General features: G+C 49.2%; 1 protein-coding gene across 1 annotated transcript in view; it reads right to left on the bottom strand.

Moving 5' to 3' along the window:
• Positions 1–7,250: 7,250 nt before the first annotated feature.
• Positions 7,251–15,752, bottom strand: part of ITGAX (integrin subunit alpha X) — a 31,431-nt gene continuing 22,929 nt past the window's right edge. Inside the window, exons 18-27 of the mRNA XM_017515451.2 lie at positions 14,991–15,107; positions 14,828–14,907; positions 14,646–14,729; positions 9,798–9,876; positions 9,594–9,701; positions 9,397–9,480; positions 9,083–9,196; positions 8,840–8,941; positions 8,475–8,585; positions 7,251–7,623 (exon numbers count right to left, since the gene is read on the bottom strand). Of these exons, the coding sequence (XP_017370940.1) occupies positions 7,525–7,623; positions 8,475–8,585; positions 8,840–8,941; positions 9,083–9,196; positions 9,397–9,480; positions 9,594–9,701; positions 9,798–9,876; positions 14,646–14,729; positions 14,828–14,907; positions 14,991–15,107 (978 nt within the window). The 3' untranslated portion in view covers positions 7,251–7,524. The remainder of the gene's footprint in view (positions 7,624–8,474; positions 8,586–8,839; positions 8,942–9,082; positions 9,197–9,396; positions 9,481–9,593; positions 9,702–9,797; positions 9,877–14,645; positions 14,730–14,827; positions 14,908–14,990; positions 15,108–15,752) is intronic.

The raw sequence follows: 15,752 nt of genomic DNA on the forward strand, positions 1-15,752 counted from the left end.
GAAAAACCCTCATCCACCCCCCCTCCACCACCTGCAGGGACCTGGCTTCCTTATTCCAGAAGACCACCCTCCCCCAGCCTTGGGAGCCAGTTGGTACCCAGGGAGCCCCATAGCTCTCCGGGGGCCCACAGGAGTGGAAGAGCAGGAAGCAGAATGGCTGCAGAGGCCCCCGGCAGGTGGATGTGAGCCTGGAGAGAGGCAGGGAGCAGGGGAGCTAGACCAGGGTGTGGTTTCAAAAAGCAGAGCCCGCCAGATGAGAATGGACACCGAAAGTAACAAAGCCATGCAATGTGCTACCACTCAGCAAGACATGAGATCAAACTACGGGCAGGATGGCGCGGCTCATGCCTGTGGTCCCAGAGTTTCGGTGAGACCAAGATGGGTGAATTGCTTCAGGCCAGGAGTTTAAGACCAGCCTGGGCAACATAGCCAGACACTGTCTTTACAATAAATAAATAAATAAATAGCAAAAAACAAACTACAGTTCTGTACAACACCACGGGTTAACGCAATTTTATCTTAAGTGAAAGAAAGAAGCCAGACACCAGAATGCCTAATGTCTGGCTCCTTTCACATAGAAGTTAAAGAACAGGCAAAATCCATCTATGAAGACAGAAATTAGAAGAGTGATTGCCTATTATGGGGCAGAGAAGGAAACTTTTTTTTTTTTGACAGGTTTTGCTATGTCACCCAGGCTGGAACGCAGTGGCAGGATCAGGGCTCACTGCAGCCTCAAATTCCCAGGCTCAAGCAATCCTCCCACGTCAGCCTCCTAGTCACTGGGAATACAGGGGCACACCACCATGCCCAGCTAATTTTTTTGTTTTTTAGTAGAGATGAGGTCTCACTATGTTGCCCAGGCTGGTCTTGAACTCCTGGACTCAAGCAATCCTCCCACCTCCTCCTCCCAAAGTGCTGGGATTACAGGTGTAAGCCACCACATCCAGCCAGGAATCTTTAACATGCTAAATTTAGCCTTTAACACAATATTCTAAAATTTGTTACATGGGGTTGGGGAGAAGATAAATGAGTGGTTGTTATTTATTTTCTGTAATTTTCCATGTATTTGAAATATTCCACAATTAAACATAAATGTTCCTTTAAAATGTGAAAAAATGTTCTCTATATAAAAACCTAGGAATAGATCGGGCGCGGTGGCTCATGCCTATAATCCCAGCACTTTGGAAGGCCGAGATGGGCAGTTCACGAGGTCAGGAGTTCAAGACCAGTCTGGCCAATATAGTGAAACCCCGTCTCTACTAAAAATACAAAAATTAGCTAGGTGTGATGGTAGGTACCTGTCATCCCAGCTATTCAGGAGGCTGAGGCAGGAGAATTGCCTGAACCCAGGAGGCAGAGGTTGCAGTGAGCCAAGATTGCCTTTTATGTGTCTGTTCACACTTGTTTTGTGCATTTCTTCATCATGCTGAATTCCTGACAGGTTGTATAAACCACATAGTGTGGACACAGCTTTTTCCCTCTGAGCTGATAAAGTTTATAACATGTTCTGGTGACACATTCATTCAGGCTAGAAACTAAATCTTTACTAACTTGGATTCTGAGGAATTTATGCCTCTCTTGAGAATCAGTTCGGCCACTTTGCCCCACTTACCCATGGGTGGGCTAACAGGCACGCGTGAACAGGGGCCAGCAGAAAACACCCACGACCAGCACCTCTCTTCCAACCCGGTTACTGTATTTCTTTTGTTCACTGAGTTCTCCTAAAACCACTGGCCCAGGCTCCTTGCTGCAAAAATTGCCACGTCATGAGAATTAAGTCACAAAAAGTTGGATGCTCAACTTTTCTGGCTCTATAGATGTGTTTGTTCGCAGACATGAAACATTAAAGACAACTTAGCCAGGCCGGGCATGGTGACTCATGCCTGTCATCCCAGCACTATGGGAGGCAGAAGCAGGAGGATCACTTTAGGGCAGGAGTACAAGACCAGCCTGGGCCACACAGTGAGACACCATCACAACAACAACAAAAAATTTTTTTGGAGACGGAGTCCTGCTCTGTCGCCCAGGCTGGAGTGCAGTGGTGCAATCTCGGCTCACTGCAGCCTCTGCCTCCTGGGTTCCAGCGATTCTCCTGCCTCAGCCTCCTGAGTGGCTGGAACTACAGGCACACGCCACCATGCCCAGCTAATTTTGTATTTTTAGTACAGACGGAGTTTCACCATGTTGGCCAGGCTGGTCTCAAACTCCTGACCTCAGGTGATCCACCTGCCTCGACCTCCCAAAGTGCTAGGATTACAGATGTGAGCCACTGTGCCCGGCAATTTTTTTTTAATTAGCCAGTGGTACAAGCTGAGATCATACCACTGCACTCCAGCCTGGGTGACAGAATGAGTCAAGGGTGAGAGGCCTCCTCGAACTGCCCTGTGCTCTGTGAATACAACCCTGCAAGCATCAGCCTCTTTAGGCTGGGTGCACCATAAGCAGTTAGCCTGTGCTATGGATGCAAGGCTAGGCAAGCTCCAAAACTGGGGCTTAGCCGGGAGGATTCTTCGGTTTGATCAGGAAAGAACTCAAGCATGAGCCTGTGTGGAAAAAAGCAGGTTTACTGAAGCAGCCGCAGCAGCAGAGTGGCTGTTTCCTGCAGAGCGGAGTGACCCATAGGCAGTGAGCCCAGAGCAGCAGCCAGCGGGCCGCTGACTGACTGTACTTATACTGACTTTTAATTACATGCAAATTAAGGGGCGGTTTATTCAGAACTTTCTGAAAAAGGAGTGGGGAGCTTCCGGAGCCATGGGAGGTAACTTGCTGACCATTGCTACGGCATGTTGCCATGGCATTTGTAAACTGTCATGGCACCAGTGGGGAGGTCTTTACGCTAATAAGCGGTGAGGATAATAGAGTTTGCTCTCCTGGCCGTCTGCTGGTTTGGGCTGTTTTTTAAGTGCAGTCCCGTCTTCACCAGATCCTGTTCTGATTAGCTAGGTTGTGTCTAGAAAGCAAGTCCTCCTGATCTCCTACCTCACTCTCTCTCCCACCACTCACAGGATGAACACTGATTACAAATGAACAACAAAAACTCCTTTTCTGTTGCTAGAGGTTTCAGCAGCTGAAAAGCTCCCACATACCTGCATTGCACAAAGACTAAAGCTGATTCAGACTTCACACGGCAGTGACTTATTCTAAGTGTGAGGTGACATGCTTACTCTCCCACGCAAGCGTTAGTCACTGCTATTCCGCTGTTTACCTTTGACATTACACAATGTCCAAGCTCTTCTTTCACAAAAGAAACTTTCTCTCAGCACAGTCTTCAAGCATAATACCTGCCAGACACTGTAGGTAGCCTATTCAACAGCCACCAGGCTGCCACCTTCCTGGCTGGTGGAGCTACCTCCCACACACACTTTTTTTTTTTTTTTTTGAGACAGAGTTTCACTCTGTCACCCAGGCTGGAGTGCAATGGCATGACCTCAGTTCACTGCAAACTCCATCTCCCAGGTTCAAGCTATTCTCCTGCCCCAGCCTACCGAGTAGCTGGGATTACAGGCATGTGTCACCATGCCCGGCTAATTTTTGTATTTTTAGTAGAGACGGGGTTTTGCCATGTTGGCCAGGCTGGTCTCGAACTCTTGACCTCAAGTGATCTGCCCACCTCAGCCTCCCAAAGTGCTGAGATTACAGACGTGAGCCACTGCGCCTGCCTGGAGCTACCTCTTTTTATTAAGCTTGTGAAAAGCACGTGCTCACTTTCTCAGCACTGCACACAACCAAGGAGATAGAATTTGACTCAATCCTGGTCAATGGGTAAGAACTAAACCCACCAAGAACGTCTGATTTATGTCTGATTGGAAGGTCAGAAAGAATCTGTCAGTGCTGAGACTCTGAATTAAACACTAAGCTGCACCTGAACCTCTTGTAGTGGAAAGGCCTTCTATCTGCTCTTACATGCTTTTGTTTTTTTCTGTTATTTGCAGCCAAAAGCAACTTTTCAATACAGGTACAAACTCTACTGCTGTTTTTACAAGCTCCTTGGAAATTATGTGACTCGTATCTACTTTTGCTATAAAAAGCACCTTGATTTATGGCACTGTAGTTTTGCTGTCTCCTCTGTATTCAGTGACAATATTAATCAATTTTGAATAGGAAAGCTACATGTGGCAGTTGTTCTGAGAAATCCCTATTGCTTTACCCAAGAAGTCATTGTGCTTTGAAAATGACACAAAAACTCTGAAAGGTTCATGCAACTGTTTCATAAAGTTTCAGAATGGGCAGCACACTAGGAACAAATGCATGTCAGAACCAATACAATCCACCTGACAGAGAGTATAATACCTTCTAGATATTTTCGGATTTTGACTCACAATCATTTATCCCAGCATGCATGTCTATACTATATGTGCACTGGACTCAATGTTTAAAAGTCAGTATTGACTTTTATGACACTATTCTAAATTGTAGCAATGATATTATTTTTTAATCACAACTTCCATGTGTTTGAGCCATTGATCCATTTGGTGATTCAGGGATCTAACACAACACAATGCCCAACCCTGAAACTGTAAATACAATGAACATACACAGTAACACACAAAGGAAGAATATCAGAAAAATAACACCTTGTCAGCCGGGCACGGTGGTTCACACTTGTAATCCTAGCACTTTGGGAGGCCAAGGCGGGTGGATCACGAGGTCAGGAGTTCGAGACCAGGCTGGCCAACATGGTGAAACCACGTCTGTACTAAAAATACAAAAATTAGCTGGCCATGTTGGTGCATGCCTATAATCCCAGCTACTCCAGAGGCAGAGGCAAGAGAATCGCTTGAACTTGAACCTAGGAGGCGGAGGTTGCAGTGAGCCAAGATCACACCACTGCACTCCCACCTGGGTGACAGACTGACATTCCATCTCAAAAATAATAATAATGACAATGGACATGGCGGTCCATGTCTGTAGTCCCAGCTACTTAGGAGGATGAAGCAGCAGGATCACTTGAACCCAGGAGGTGGAGATTGCAGTGGGCCAAGATCATGCCACTGCACTCCGACCTGGGCAACAGAATGAGACTGCCTCAAAAAATAATAATGAAATAAAATAGAAAATAACAACTTGTTGCCTGAATTTAGACAAGAGTTCATTGCCATCCCTGGAGTCCACATGCCACACAATTATTAAGGATGCAACACTGTTTCTGTGCAAATCAGCTTCAAATGTTTGAGATATATGGATTTCTTGCTCTTTTTCTCTAAAGCCTACCACTTAGAAAACCATTGACCACAAGTGGTTCATAGAACATATTTTAAGAAACATCACTCTAGGGTCAATTTTTTTTTTTTTTTTTTTTGAGATAAGATCTTGCTCTGTTGCCCAGGCTGGAATGCGGTGGTCCAATCACAGCTCACCGTATCCTCAACTTCCCAGGCTCAAGTGATCCTCCCACCTCAGCCTCCCAAGTAGCTGGGACTACAGGCACATGCCACCATGCCCAGGTAATTTAAAAATTTTTTTTAGAGGCAAGGTTTCAATATGTTGCCCAGGCTGGTCTCAAACTCCTGAGCACAAGCAATCCTCCTGCCTCAGCCTCCTAAAGTGCTGAGATTACAGGCATGAGCCACTGTGCCTAGCCACAAAGGCTGAATTCTTACAAAGTCTCATCATCTGCCTCCCTACCTGGGGAAACTGAATAATAAGTAGTTATCTTGGGGACTCTTAAGCTTCACGATCCACAGGGATTTGGGACCCTCTGCTGATGTATGGGAGAGATATTTTTGGCTGGAGGTAAGGGCCACTTTCCATCTTCCCTTCAAATCACTCAACTGCCTCGCTTCTGATTTCCTAATTGAAACATCCACACGGTGTGAGCCCCTTGCTGGTGACAGTTGCAGTGGCATCATTCGAGGTCGGGAATGGCTTGCCCTGTGTGGCCCCAGCTCAGTGCCAGGCACCATGATGAACTTTATGCCAGGATGGTGGCATAATAACAAGAATGATCTTATTGCGGGCAGCAGCTCTCAATGTGGCACCCCAAAGCCCCCTTCAATCACTCACTATATGCAGACAGAGTGCCTTTCAACACATCCTAGGACTTGTAGGAAACACTTGTGAGTACTGATCACTCCAGCGACCTTTCCAGGGGGAGGAGTAACCACTGGGGTTGTCCCTTCTCTATCCTTTGCCCCCTCCACCTCACAGCTCCACCAGCTTTCCATCGGCACCAGCCCTGAGAATGGAGTGAGCCGATTAAGGGGTCAGGTTACTCCTAAGAAGGATATTCACAACCCTACTCTGGTTAATTTCCTGTCCTGGCCCCAGGCCTCAGGGCTAACCAGGGCCCACCTTGGTAAAGGGATCGCATGGCTGTCATCCTTCAGGACCCACATCCACAAAAGGCCTTTTTTTTAGACCTCTGACATATTTCCCAAGAGCAGTAGATGCATCTTTTTGTGCATGTTTTAATTTATTGACACTAACATTTAAAGTACACTCTTTAAAAATGATCATATCCTGGCATTTCTTCATTTACTATATTTGTAGCCTCAAAAAATAGAAGTGGTTTGGTCTCTTCCGCCCCTGGGGCTGGGTGAGCTGCAGTCACACCCTGGCCATGTCCCTCCCTAGGGGGTGCTCCTCCCTTCCAGCCAGCAATGCTGCCCAACGCTGGAGGCCATCTCTGCAGAACCCAGCACACTGGCATCTCACTCCCAATTCAGCCTGGGAAATCAAGAGTGAGGGCCCCGCGACGAAGCCATGAGCTGATGCTGACGTGACATTAATTCACTGAAAACGATGGTGATAGGGGCCACAGAGCTTCTCACGCCGTGTGCCCTGAAGTCCCCACTCTGGGATAGAAGGGGACTTCTCATGCGATGCTGGAGAGTTCAGACATTGTCCTGAGGGTAATGGGGAGCCACTGAAGATGGGTGGGGATGAGTAGCCTGTTTAGAACTGTATTTTAGAAAGATCCGGCCGGGTGAGGTGGCTCAAGCCTGTAATCCCAGCACTTTGGGATATCAAGGCAGGTGGATCACCTGAGATCAGGAGTTCAAGACCAGCCTGACCAATATGGTGAAACCCCGTCTCTACTAAAAATACAAAAGTTAGCCCGGCATGGTGGTGCATGCCTGTAATCCCAGCTACTCAGGAGGCAGAGACAGGAGAATCACTTGAACCCAGGAGGCGGAGGTCACAGGAGCCAAGATCACACTGCTGCACTCCAGCCTGGGTGACAGAGCAAGAATCCATCTCCAAAAAAGAAAGAAAGATACCATGCCTCATGGGGGAAGAGAGACGGAAGCCTGAGGGTATTGTCCATGTATTTCTAGGTAGAAATTGCAAGTCAAACCCTTCGGGGGACACGACAGGGACCCTCTCCTAAGGGTTTCCAGTTGGAATCTTGACAAGACACAGGCCCTTTCCCAAGCAAGATGCTCCTCCCAAAGACAGGAAGCAGGCTGATCCCAGCCTCTCTTGGTGTAATGGTTCCTCCCTGTCAGGCCTGACAGGTAAGGGTAAGTAAATGCGGAAACCTCAAAGGGGAGAGGAAGTCCAAGGCCAAGAGGGGATCATCTGTCACTGGGCAGACTGAGGGTCTGATGTTCTGTTTTCTGGGGCAATTTGTCCATTTGCCTCCTCCATCATTTCCTTGTACTGACGCTTGAAAAAGCCAACCTGTTGGGGAGGACAGAGAAGAAACTCAGGAAGTCCATTCAGTGGAAGAGAAGAAGACAGGACTGAGGTAGACTGAGGGATCACTATTCTGGAATCCCTGCTAGGCTCAAAGCACTGCGCTAGGAAATTTACATGCATTGTGTCATCTAGATTTAGCCAAAAAAATTCTTTTTTTTTTTTTTTGAGACAGAGTCTCACTCTGTCACCCAGGCTGGTGTACAGTGGCACTATCTCAGCTCACTACAACGTCCGCCTCCAAGGTTCAAGCGATTCTCCTGCCTCAGCCTCCCGAGTAGCTGGGATTATAGACACGTGCCACCACACCCAGCCAATTTTTGTATTTTTAGTAGAGATGGGGATTCACCATGTTGGCCAGGCTAGTCTTGAACTCCTGACTTCAAGTGATCCACCTGCCTCAGCCAAAGTGCCGGGATTACAGGCGTGAGCCACCGCGCCTGGCCTAGATTTAGCCAAAATTCTCTGAGCTGGGTAGAGTCACCTTCACTTTGAGAAATCAAGGCCCAGAATGGAGTAGACACTGGCCTACAGTCAAAGACAAAAAGAATCTGTGGTGATGTCAGCATTCAAACTGGGTCTGTGCTTTTATATGATAATCTGCTGTCGAGAGAAACTGGAGAAGAGCGGGAAAGAAAGGCAGAATGTTTAGAGGAGGAATGAGAATCACAAAGTAGGGGGCCGCTGGGGGCAGGCGATATTGCAGGTGGGAGGCAATTTCTCATATGAAGCGACCCTGCAAGAACGTGCCTCTGCTTCAAAGTGAGCTCCTTCTCGCTCTGCAAAAAGGTTGGGACCAGTTGCTGGTGGGGTCCAGCGTGGCAGAAAACACTCACTTTGTACAGTGCGGCTGTGATGAGCCCTAGCAGCAGCAGACCCCCCACGGAGCTGCCCACGATGAGGGGTGTGGGGTTGTGGATCTCGTACTTCTCCAGCACCGTCACTGTCTGAAGTGGAGGTGACCCCATCAGAAAGCGCCTGTCCTCCTGCCATCCCAGGCTCCCCACGGGTTCCCCAACCTTTAACTCCTTGGCCCTGCTCCTTGGCCCTGCTCCAAAGGGTGAGATGCAGCAGCACCCATGCCCTTAGGGACAGCTGTCCTGCCCAGAGACCTTCACCCTCTTCCCCCCAGGTTTGCAAAAAGAACCCCCAGCACCGCAGATGGAGCCCCAGGGGCCCTCTTTCCCACCACAGTCTCTACCTGAGCACTCATAAATGCCTCCTGTCCCGGAAGCTGGGAGTACACGGATGTGTCGAATGTAATTTCAGCCATACTCACGACCGATACCTTCTTCTGCGATGTCTGTAAAGGGGTTGGGGAAACCTGTGGAACTGGCTCTGGGGAGACTCAGAGCTCGGGGGATGCCCTGGCTTGCAGATGGGCACAGACACGCCAGGTCCCGCCTGAGTCCGGGGCAGGGGCTCTGCCATTGCACCCACACACCTGGCGGACCCAGCCAAAGCTGAGGTTGCCCTTCAGGGTGAAGTCCAGCTCCTCCTGGACACTGAAGGAGGGGATGTCACAGCGGAACCGCAGGCAGCCAGCAATGGAGCAGTCCTGGTGGCAGAAAAATCTCATCAGGCTGAGAAGGATGAGTATGAAGGTCGGAGGGAGCATTACTCGGTGTGATTTGAGGGCAGTGGCCGAATCTGAATGCAAAAGGCTAGTTCAACAGGATGGACGTGGAACATGAACTCCTGGGTGAAATTTCTCTGATGTGCTGCCTGCAATGAGAGCTGGCCCAGAGCCCTCCTCACCAGCACAGGATTCTTCTGAATGTGCGCCAGGAAGTCAGACACTGGGGGTGCAATTTTCTCCAAGGAGCACCGAAGGGATGGGTCCTGGGGGAAAACGCAGAGAACAGGCGTCTCAGCTGGGACCTCAGGGACTCATGAGGGGCACAGCGAATCCAGGTAAAAGTGCATTCACAGAGCCACACACAGTCCTTGGGTACCTGGGGATGGGACACCTCCACCTCCGTCCACACAGCCTCCTGATTCAGCTCCACAGGCACCCAGAAGTTGATGCTGACAGGCAAGTCCCTCTGTCCGAGGTTGTTGACCTATACAAAGGGCGGTGAGGGCAGAGCCCACGCCAAAGCCCATAACCCTCCCCAGCCTCCCGCCCCAGCCCAGGCTCCTGCGTCTCCACCACCTGCCTGGTATCTGTGTGTGGCCACACGGCTTTCCTTCTCCTCGGAGGCTGAGAAGTTGAAGTACTTGGTGGATTGTTCGTGGCTGGAGAGAGGAGAGGCATTGGTGGATGTGAACTACCACGGGGCCTCTGCAGGAGGCATTGGCTGAGGCATGAGGGGACAGGTGGGGCCTTGGCGTGTCCTAGAATGGGGGCTGTGGCTGAGTTAGGTTAAAAGAGAGTTTAGAGGCCAGGCACAGTGGCTCACGCCTGTAATCCCCACACTTGGAGGCTGAGATGGGCAGATCACCTAAGGTCAGGAGTTCGAGACCAGCCTGGTCAACTGGAGAAACCCCGTCTTTACTAAACATACAAAAATTAGCCAGGCGTGGTGGCGGGTGCCTGTAATCCCAGCTACTCAGGAGGCTGAGGCACAAGAATTGCTTGGAGCCAGGAGGCAGAGGTTACAGTGAGCTGAGATTGCCCCACTGCACTCCAGCCTGGGCAACACAGTGAGACTTGGTCTCAAAAAAAAAAGAGAGTTTAGAAAAGCAGGGCTGGGCTTCTAAACAAGGGCTAAGTGGCTGAGTGCAGTGGCCCAGACCTATAATCCCGGCACTTTGGGAGGTCGAGGTAGGAGGATCACTTGAGTCCAGGGTTCAAGGTCAGCCTGGGCAACATAGTAAGATTCCATCTCTACAAAAAAAAATTTGTTAATTAGCCAGGCAGGGTGGCACATATCTGGAATCTCAACTCCTTGGGAGGCTGACGTGGGAGGATCACTTGATTCCAAGAGGAGTTCAAGGCTGCAATGAGCTGTGATCACACCACTGTACTCCAGCCTGGGCAACAGAGCAAGACATGGGCTCGTAAAAAAAAAAAAAAAAAAATGGGTGCAAAGAGCTCGTAGCTGCCTGCAGTGGGGCTGGGCAGTGGGTACAGTGAACGGAGAAGAGAGAGCTCTGCCACTGACCAGCAGGAGAGCAGGGGCCAGGGCCTGCCGCCACCCCACCCTGCGCTTTCCTTCCAGCCCTTCGTGGAGGTATAGTATGCCAGGGGCTGTTGACCAAATGCTATTGAGCATTGCCCCTTCTCGGTCCCCCACAGGCGTCCCCCGGGATCCTTTTCTCCCATTTCCTTGGCTTTTCTGGGCCTGGGGCTTGGAGGTAAGGGAGGGCCCACAGCAGGCTCTTCACAGGGTCTCAGTTTAAGGTCCCGAGCCCTTCTTGGGCACAAGCCTGGAGACCCAGTGGCCAGCTGTGACTGTCACACCAGTGGCTGGTCTCACTTCTGCCTCACTGCTTCACTCTTCTGGCACCTGTCCTCTAGCTGGCATAGTCCAAATGCCAGCCCACCACACCTACTCTGGGGCCTCATTCCTTCTCTGCCAATTTTTTGCAGAGATGGGGTCTCACTATGTTGCCCAGGCTGATCTCGAACTCCTGGCCTCAAGCGATCGTCTCACCTTGGCCTCCCCGCAAAATGCCCCAACCTGGCACTCCGTGTACCCCAACCCACAGGGTCACATCTGCCATGTGTGACTGAGCTGTGGGCCACACATGCCTAGAGGAGGTGAGCTCTGCCAGTGGGGCCCCTGTCAGCAGGTGTGAGAGCCTGGGCACAGCCCAGCACACAAGCTCAGAGCGTGCACCTGGCTGGGAGCCCCCACATGCGCAGGTGCAGGTGAGGGTGGAAAACACCAGGCAGAGGAGAACATCCAGCAAGGCTGGATGTTCTGATTTTGATCACACATAATAGGGGCTCAGTAAATCTTCGTTGAATGTCTATTGAACGTATGGGAAATAACCACAGTGCTGTGCCTGCCACACAGCAACTTTGAGGAAGGCATTGGCTGAAGGGAGGTGTCTGCTCAAACTTGACCTTTTAGTTTCAAGCACCTTATCTCACCCTCCCTGGCAGTAGTTCAAGGCCCTGTGTTTTTGTTGTTGTTTTGTTTTGTTTTTTGAGACAGAGTTTTGCTCTTGTCCCCAAGGCTGGAGTGCAATGGCACAATCTCAGCTCACTGCAACCTCTGCCTCCCGAGTTCAAGTGATTCTGCTGCCTCAGCCACCCAAGAAGCTGGGATTACAAGCACCTGCCACTACACCCAGCTAATTTTTGTATTTTTAGTAGAGATGGGGTTTCGCCATGTTGACCAGGCTGGTCTTGAACTCCTGACCTCAGGTGATCTGCCCACCTCAGCCTCCCAAAGCGGTGGGATTACAGGTGTGAGCCACCGTGCCCGGCCAGCCCTGTCTTTTTAACCAGCTTCTCCCTGACATACAGCCTCTGTGGCAGGCAGGTCATCTGTCCCTATCCTTCCCTAAGGGTACTGGGAAGAGGAGGAGGGGCTTCTAAATGCCCTGCAGGGTACAAGTGTTTTCCCAGGACAAGAAGAAATGACCTGTCCAGATACCAACGGCCCCTCGATGCTGTGGACCCTTCCGTGTTTAATTGACGCCTCTCCTTCCAAGGGGCCCTAGCCCCATCTCAGAAACCCACATCCCCTGCACCCCTGCAGTACAGAACCACATGGCCCTAGATGGGATTCAGGCTGGGACCAGGATAACTTTGCTCCCCAGTGAGGCTTGGAAGAATATCAAAGGTAGGGATATGTCTCATATCTCCTGGGGAAGCCAAGAGAATGTTGGTGCTTTTGAGAAAGGCTTTTAACCTCTATTAAAACTGGGATATAACAATATTATTATTATCATAACTAGACAACAATAAACATTTGTTGACGGCTGGGCATGGTAGCTCATGCCCATAATCCCAGCACTTTGGGAAGCCAAGGCAGATGGATCACTTGAGGTCAGGAGTTTGAAATCAGCCTGGCCAACATGATGAAACCCTGTCTCCACTAAAAATACAAAAATTAGCTGGGCGTGGTAGTGCATGCCTGTAATCCCAGCTACTCCAGAGGCTGAGGCAGGAGAATCACTTGAGCTTGAACCTGGGAGGCGGAAGTTGCAGTGAGCCAAGATCATGCCAATGCACTCCAGCCTGGGCAACAGAGCGAGAATCTGTCTCAAAAATAAATAAATAAACAAATGAACATGGGAAAAGGACACTAACAGATACTTCTCAAAAGAATACATATATGATGTTTCAGTAATAAAACATTAACCAAAAGGTAAAATAAAAAGAACATTTTACAAGTGGCCAAAAAAATTATGGAAAAAATGCTCAGCATCACTAACCATCAGAGAAATGCAAATCGAAACCTCAGTGGGAAGCCATCTCACACCAGTCAGGGTGAATATTATTAAAACGTCAAAACAACAGATGCTGGTGAGGCCGCAGAGAAAAAGGAACCCTTCTACACTGCTGGTGGGGAAGTAAATTAGTTCAGCTACTGTGGAAAGTAGTCTGGACCTTTCTCAACAAACTTAAACACAGAGCTACCATTTGATCGAGCAATCTCATTACTGGATATATCCCTCTCTTTCCCCAAAGTAAATCATTCTACTGAAAAGAGACATGCACTCATATGTTCACAGCTGCACTACTCACAATAGCAAGGACATGGAATCAACCTAGATGCCCATCGGTGGAACAGTGGATAAGGAAAATGTACATATACACAGTTCATATACACCACGGAATACTATGCAGCCACGAAAAGAATGAAATCATGTCCTTTGCAGTAACAGGGATGGAGCTGGAGTCCATAATCCTAAGAAAATTAGGGTAGGAAGAGAAAAAAAATCACCCATGTTTTCACTTACACGGGGGAGCTAAGCATTGGGCACACACGGACATAAAGATGGGAAGAACAGGCACTGTGGACACTGGAGCAGGCAGGGAGGATGTGGGTTGAGAAACTGCCTATCGGGTCCTGCGTTCACTACCAGGGTGGTGGGATTCATAGTCAAAACCTCAGCATCATGCAATATTCCCATGTAACAAATCTGTACAGGTACCCCCTGATCTAACATCAAAGTTGAAATAAAAATTTTAAAAATAGCCCGGGTGTGGTGGCTCACGCCTGTAATCCCAGAACTCTGGGAGGTCAAGATGGGCAGATCACCTGAGGTCAGGAGTTGGAGACCAGCCTGCCAACATGGTAAAACGCTGTCTCTACTAAAATTACAAAAATTAGCTGGCCGTGATGGTGTGTGCCTGTAAGCCCAGCTACTCCAGAGGCTGAGGCAAGAGAATCGCTTGAACTTGAACCTGGGAAGCGGAGGCTGCAATGAGCCAAGATTACACCACTGCACTCCAGCTTGGGCAACAGACTGAGACTCTGCCTCAAAAAAAAAAATAATAATAAAATAAAATAGAAAACAACAACTTGTGCCTGAATTTAAGACAAGAGCCCATTGTCATCCCTGGAGTCCACATGCCACACAATTATTAAAGATGCAACACTATTTCTGTGCAAATCACCAGTTTCAAATGTTTGAGATGTGTGAGTTTCTTGCTCTTTTTCTCTAAAGCCTACCACTTAGAAGAGCATTGACCACCAGCGGTTTGTAGAACATGTTTTAAGAAACATCACTCTAGGGTCAATTTTTTTTTTTTTTTTTTTGAGATAAGATCTTGCTCTGTTGCTCAGGCTGGAATGCGGTGGTCCAATCGCAGCTCACTGTATCCTCAACTTCCCAGGCTCAAGTGATCCTCCTGCCTCAGCCTCCCAAATAGCTGGAACTACAAGCACATGCCACCGTGCCTCGGTAATTTTTATCAAGGATAAAAGGAAACAAAAAAACAAAACAAAACAAACGTGTTGACTGGTAAGTGCTGCCGGCAATATTATCTAACACCCAAAACCTAACACGTCTCAGATGTTCTGCTGCTGCGGGGGACAAGGTCTACCCCCATCAGGGTGAGAGACAAGAGCCCCTTTGCCTGTGGCGGGGCGCCTGCTGACCTGCTGGCCACAGTGTAGACGGCGTACTTCACAGGGAGCTCCAGCTGGAAGGTGGTCTTGCTGGTCCTGGGGGTGTTGTTCTCACTGGAGAAAGAGGAGAGACCCAGTTGCCAAAGGCCCCAGAGGAGGAGGATGTGGAGTGGGGATGGAGATGGCACTGCCCCTGGCCTGGCCCAGCTCACCTGCTCACATTGGCTACCAGAAGCAGCCGGTCTCCCAGGACAGCCTTGGGGGAGATGTCGAAGGTAACCAAGAAGGTGATCTGAGGAAAGGCACTGAGGAGGTCACAGAGCAGTCAAGACAGGGCGGGGAGGGGAGCGGCGAGGGAACAGAAGCCGGGCTGACCTGGGCACCCTCACGGAAGATGAGGTGGTTGATTCTGCAGCTGGTGCTCCAGGTGTCCTGGCTCCCAGCTGGGGCGCTGTCACATGTCAGGCGCAGGGAGCGCAGCTGTCCCTGTTTCTAGGCACAAGAAAAAGTAGAGGAGTATTAGTTGAAATTGAAAGCAACAGCAAAAACCACAATTACTTTTGCATCAAACTACTATAACAGTATTCCAAAGATACTCCGTAAAGCAGTGATGAAGCTTCCTGGGGCCCACCTTAAGGTATGTTTTTGTTTGTTTTTTGAGACCAGGTCTCACTCTGTCACCCAGGCTAAAGAGTAGTGAGGCAGTCACAGCTCACTGCAGCCTCAAACTCCTAGGCTCAAGCCAACCCCTCACCTCAGCCTCCCAAGTAGCTGGGACTATAGGCACACACCACCATGCCTGGCTAATTTAAAAAAAAAAAAAAATTTTTTTTGAGATGGGATCTCACTATGTTGCCCAGGCTGGTCTTGAACTCCTGGCCTCAAGCAGTCCTCCCATCTTGGGCCCCTCAAACACTAGGATAACAGGTTTAAGCCATCACGCCCAGGCAAGGTTATGTTTTTTAAATCTCCCCCATAGCTATCTGGTCAAACTTTCTTCAAAAGTAGAAATCTCAAATTTATTAAAATGTTCACCTTTTTATTGTTATTTTAAAGGCCTCTTATTATGGAAATTTTGAAACACATTCAAAAGCAGAGAGACTAGAAAATCAACCCCCATATAGCCATCACTCATTT

The sequence above is a fragment of the Cebus imitator genome, unplaced genomic scaffold, assembly GCF_001604975.1.
Source record: "Cebus imitator isolate Cc_AM_T3 unplaced genomic scaffold, Cebus_imitator-1.0 Scaffold552, whole genome shotgun sequence".
Taxonomy (NCBI): domain Eukaryota; kingdom Metazoa; phylum Chordata; class Mammalia; order Primates; family Cebidae; genus Cebus; species Cebus imitator.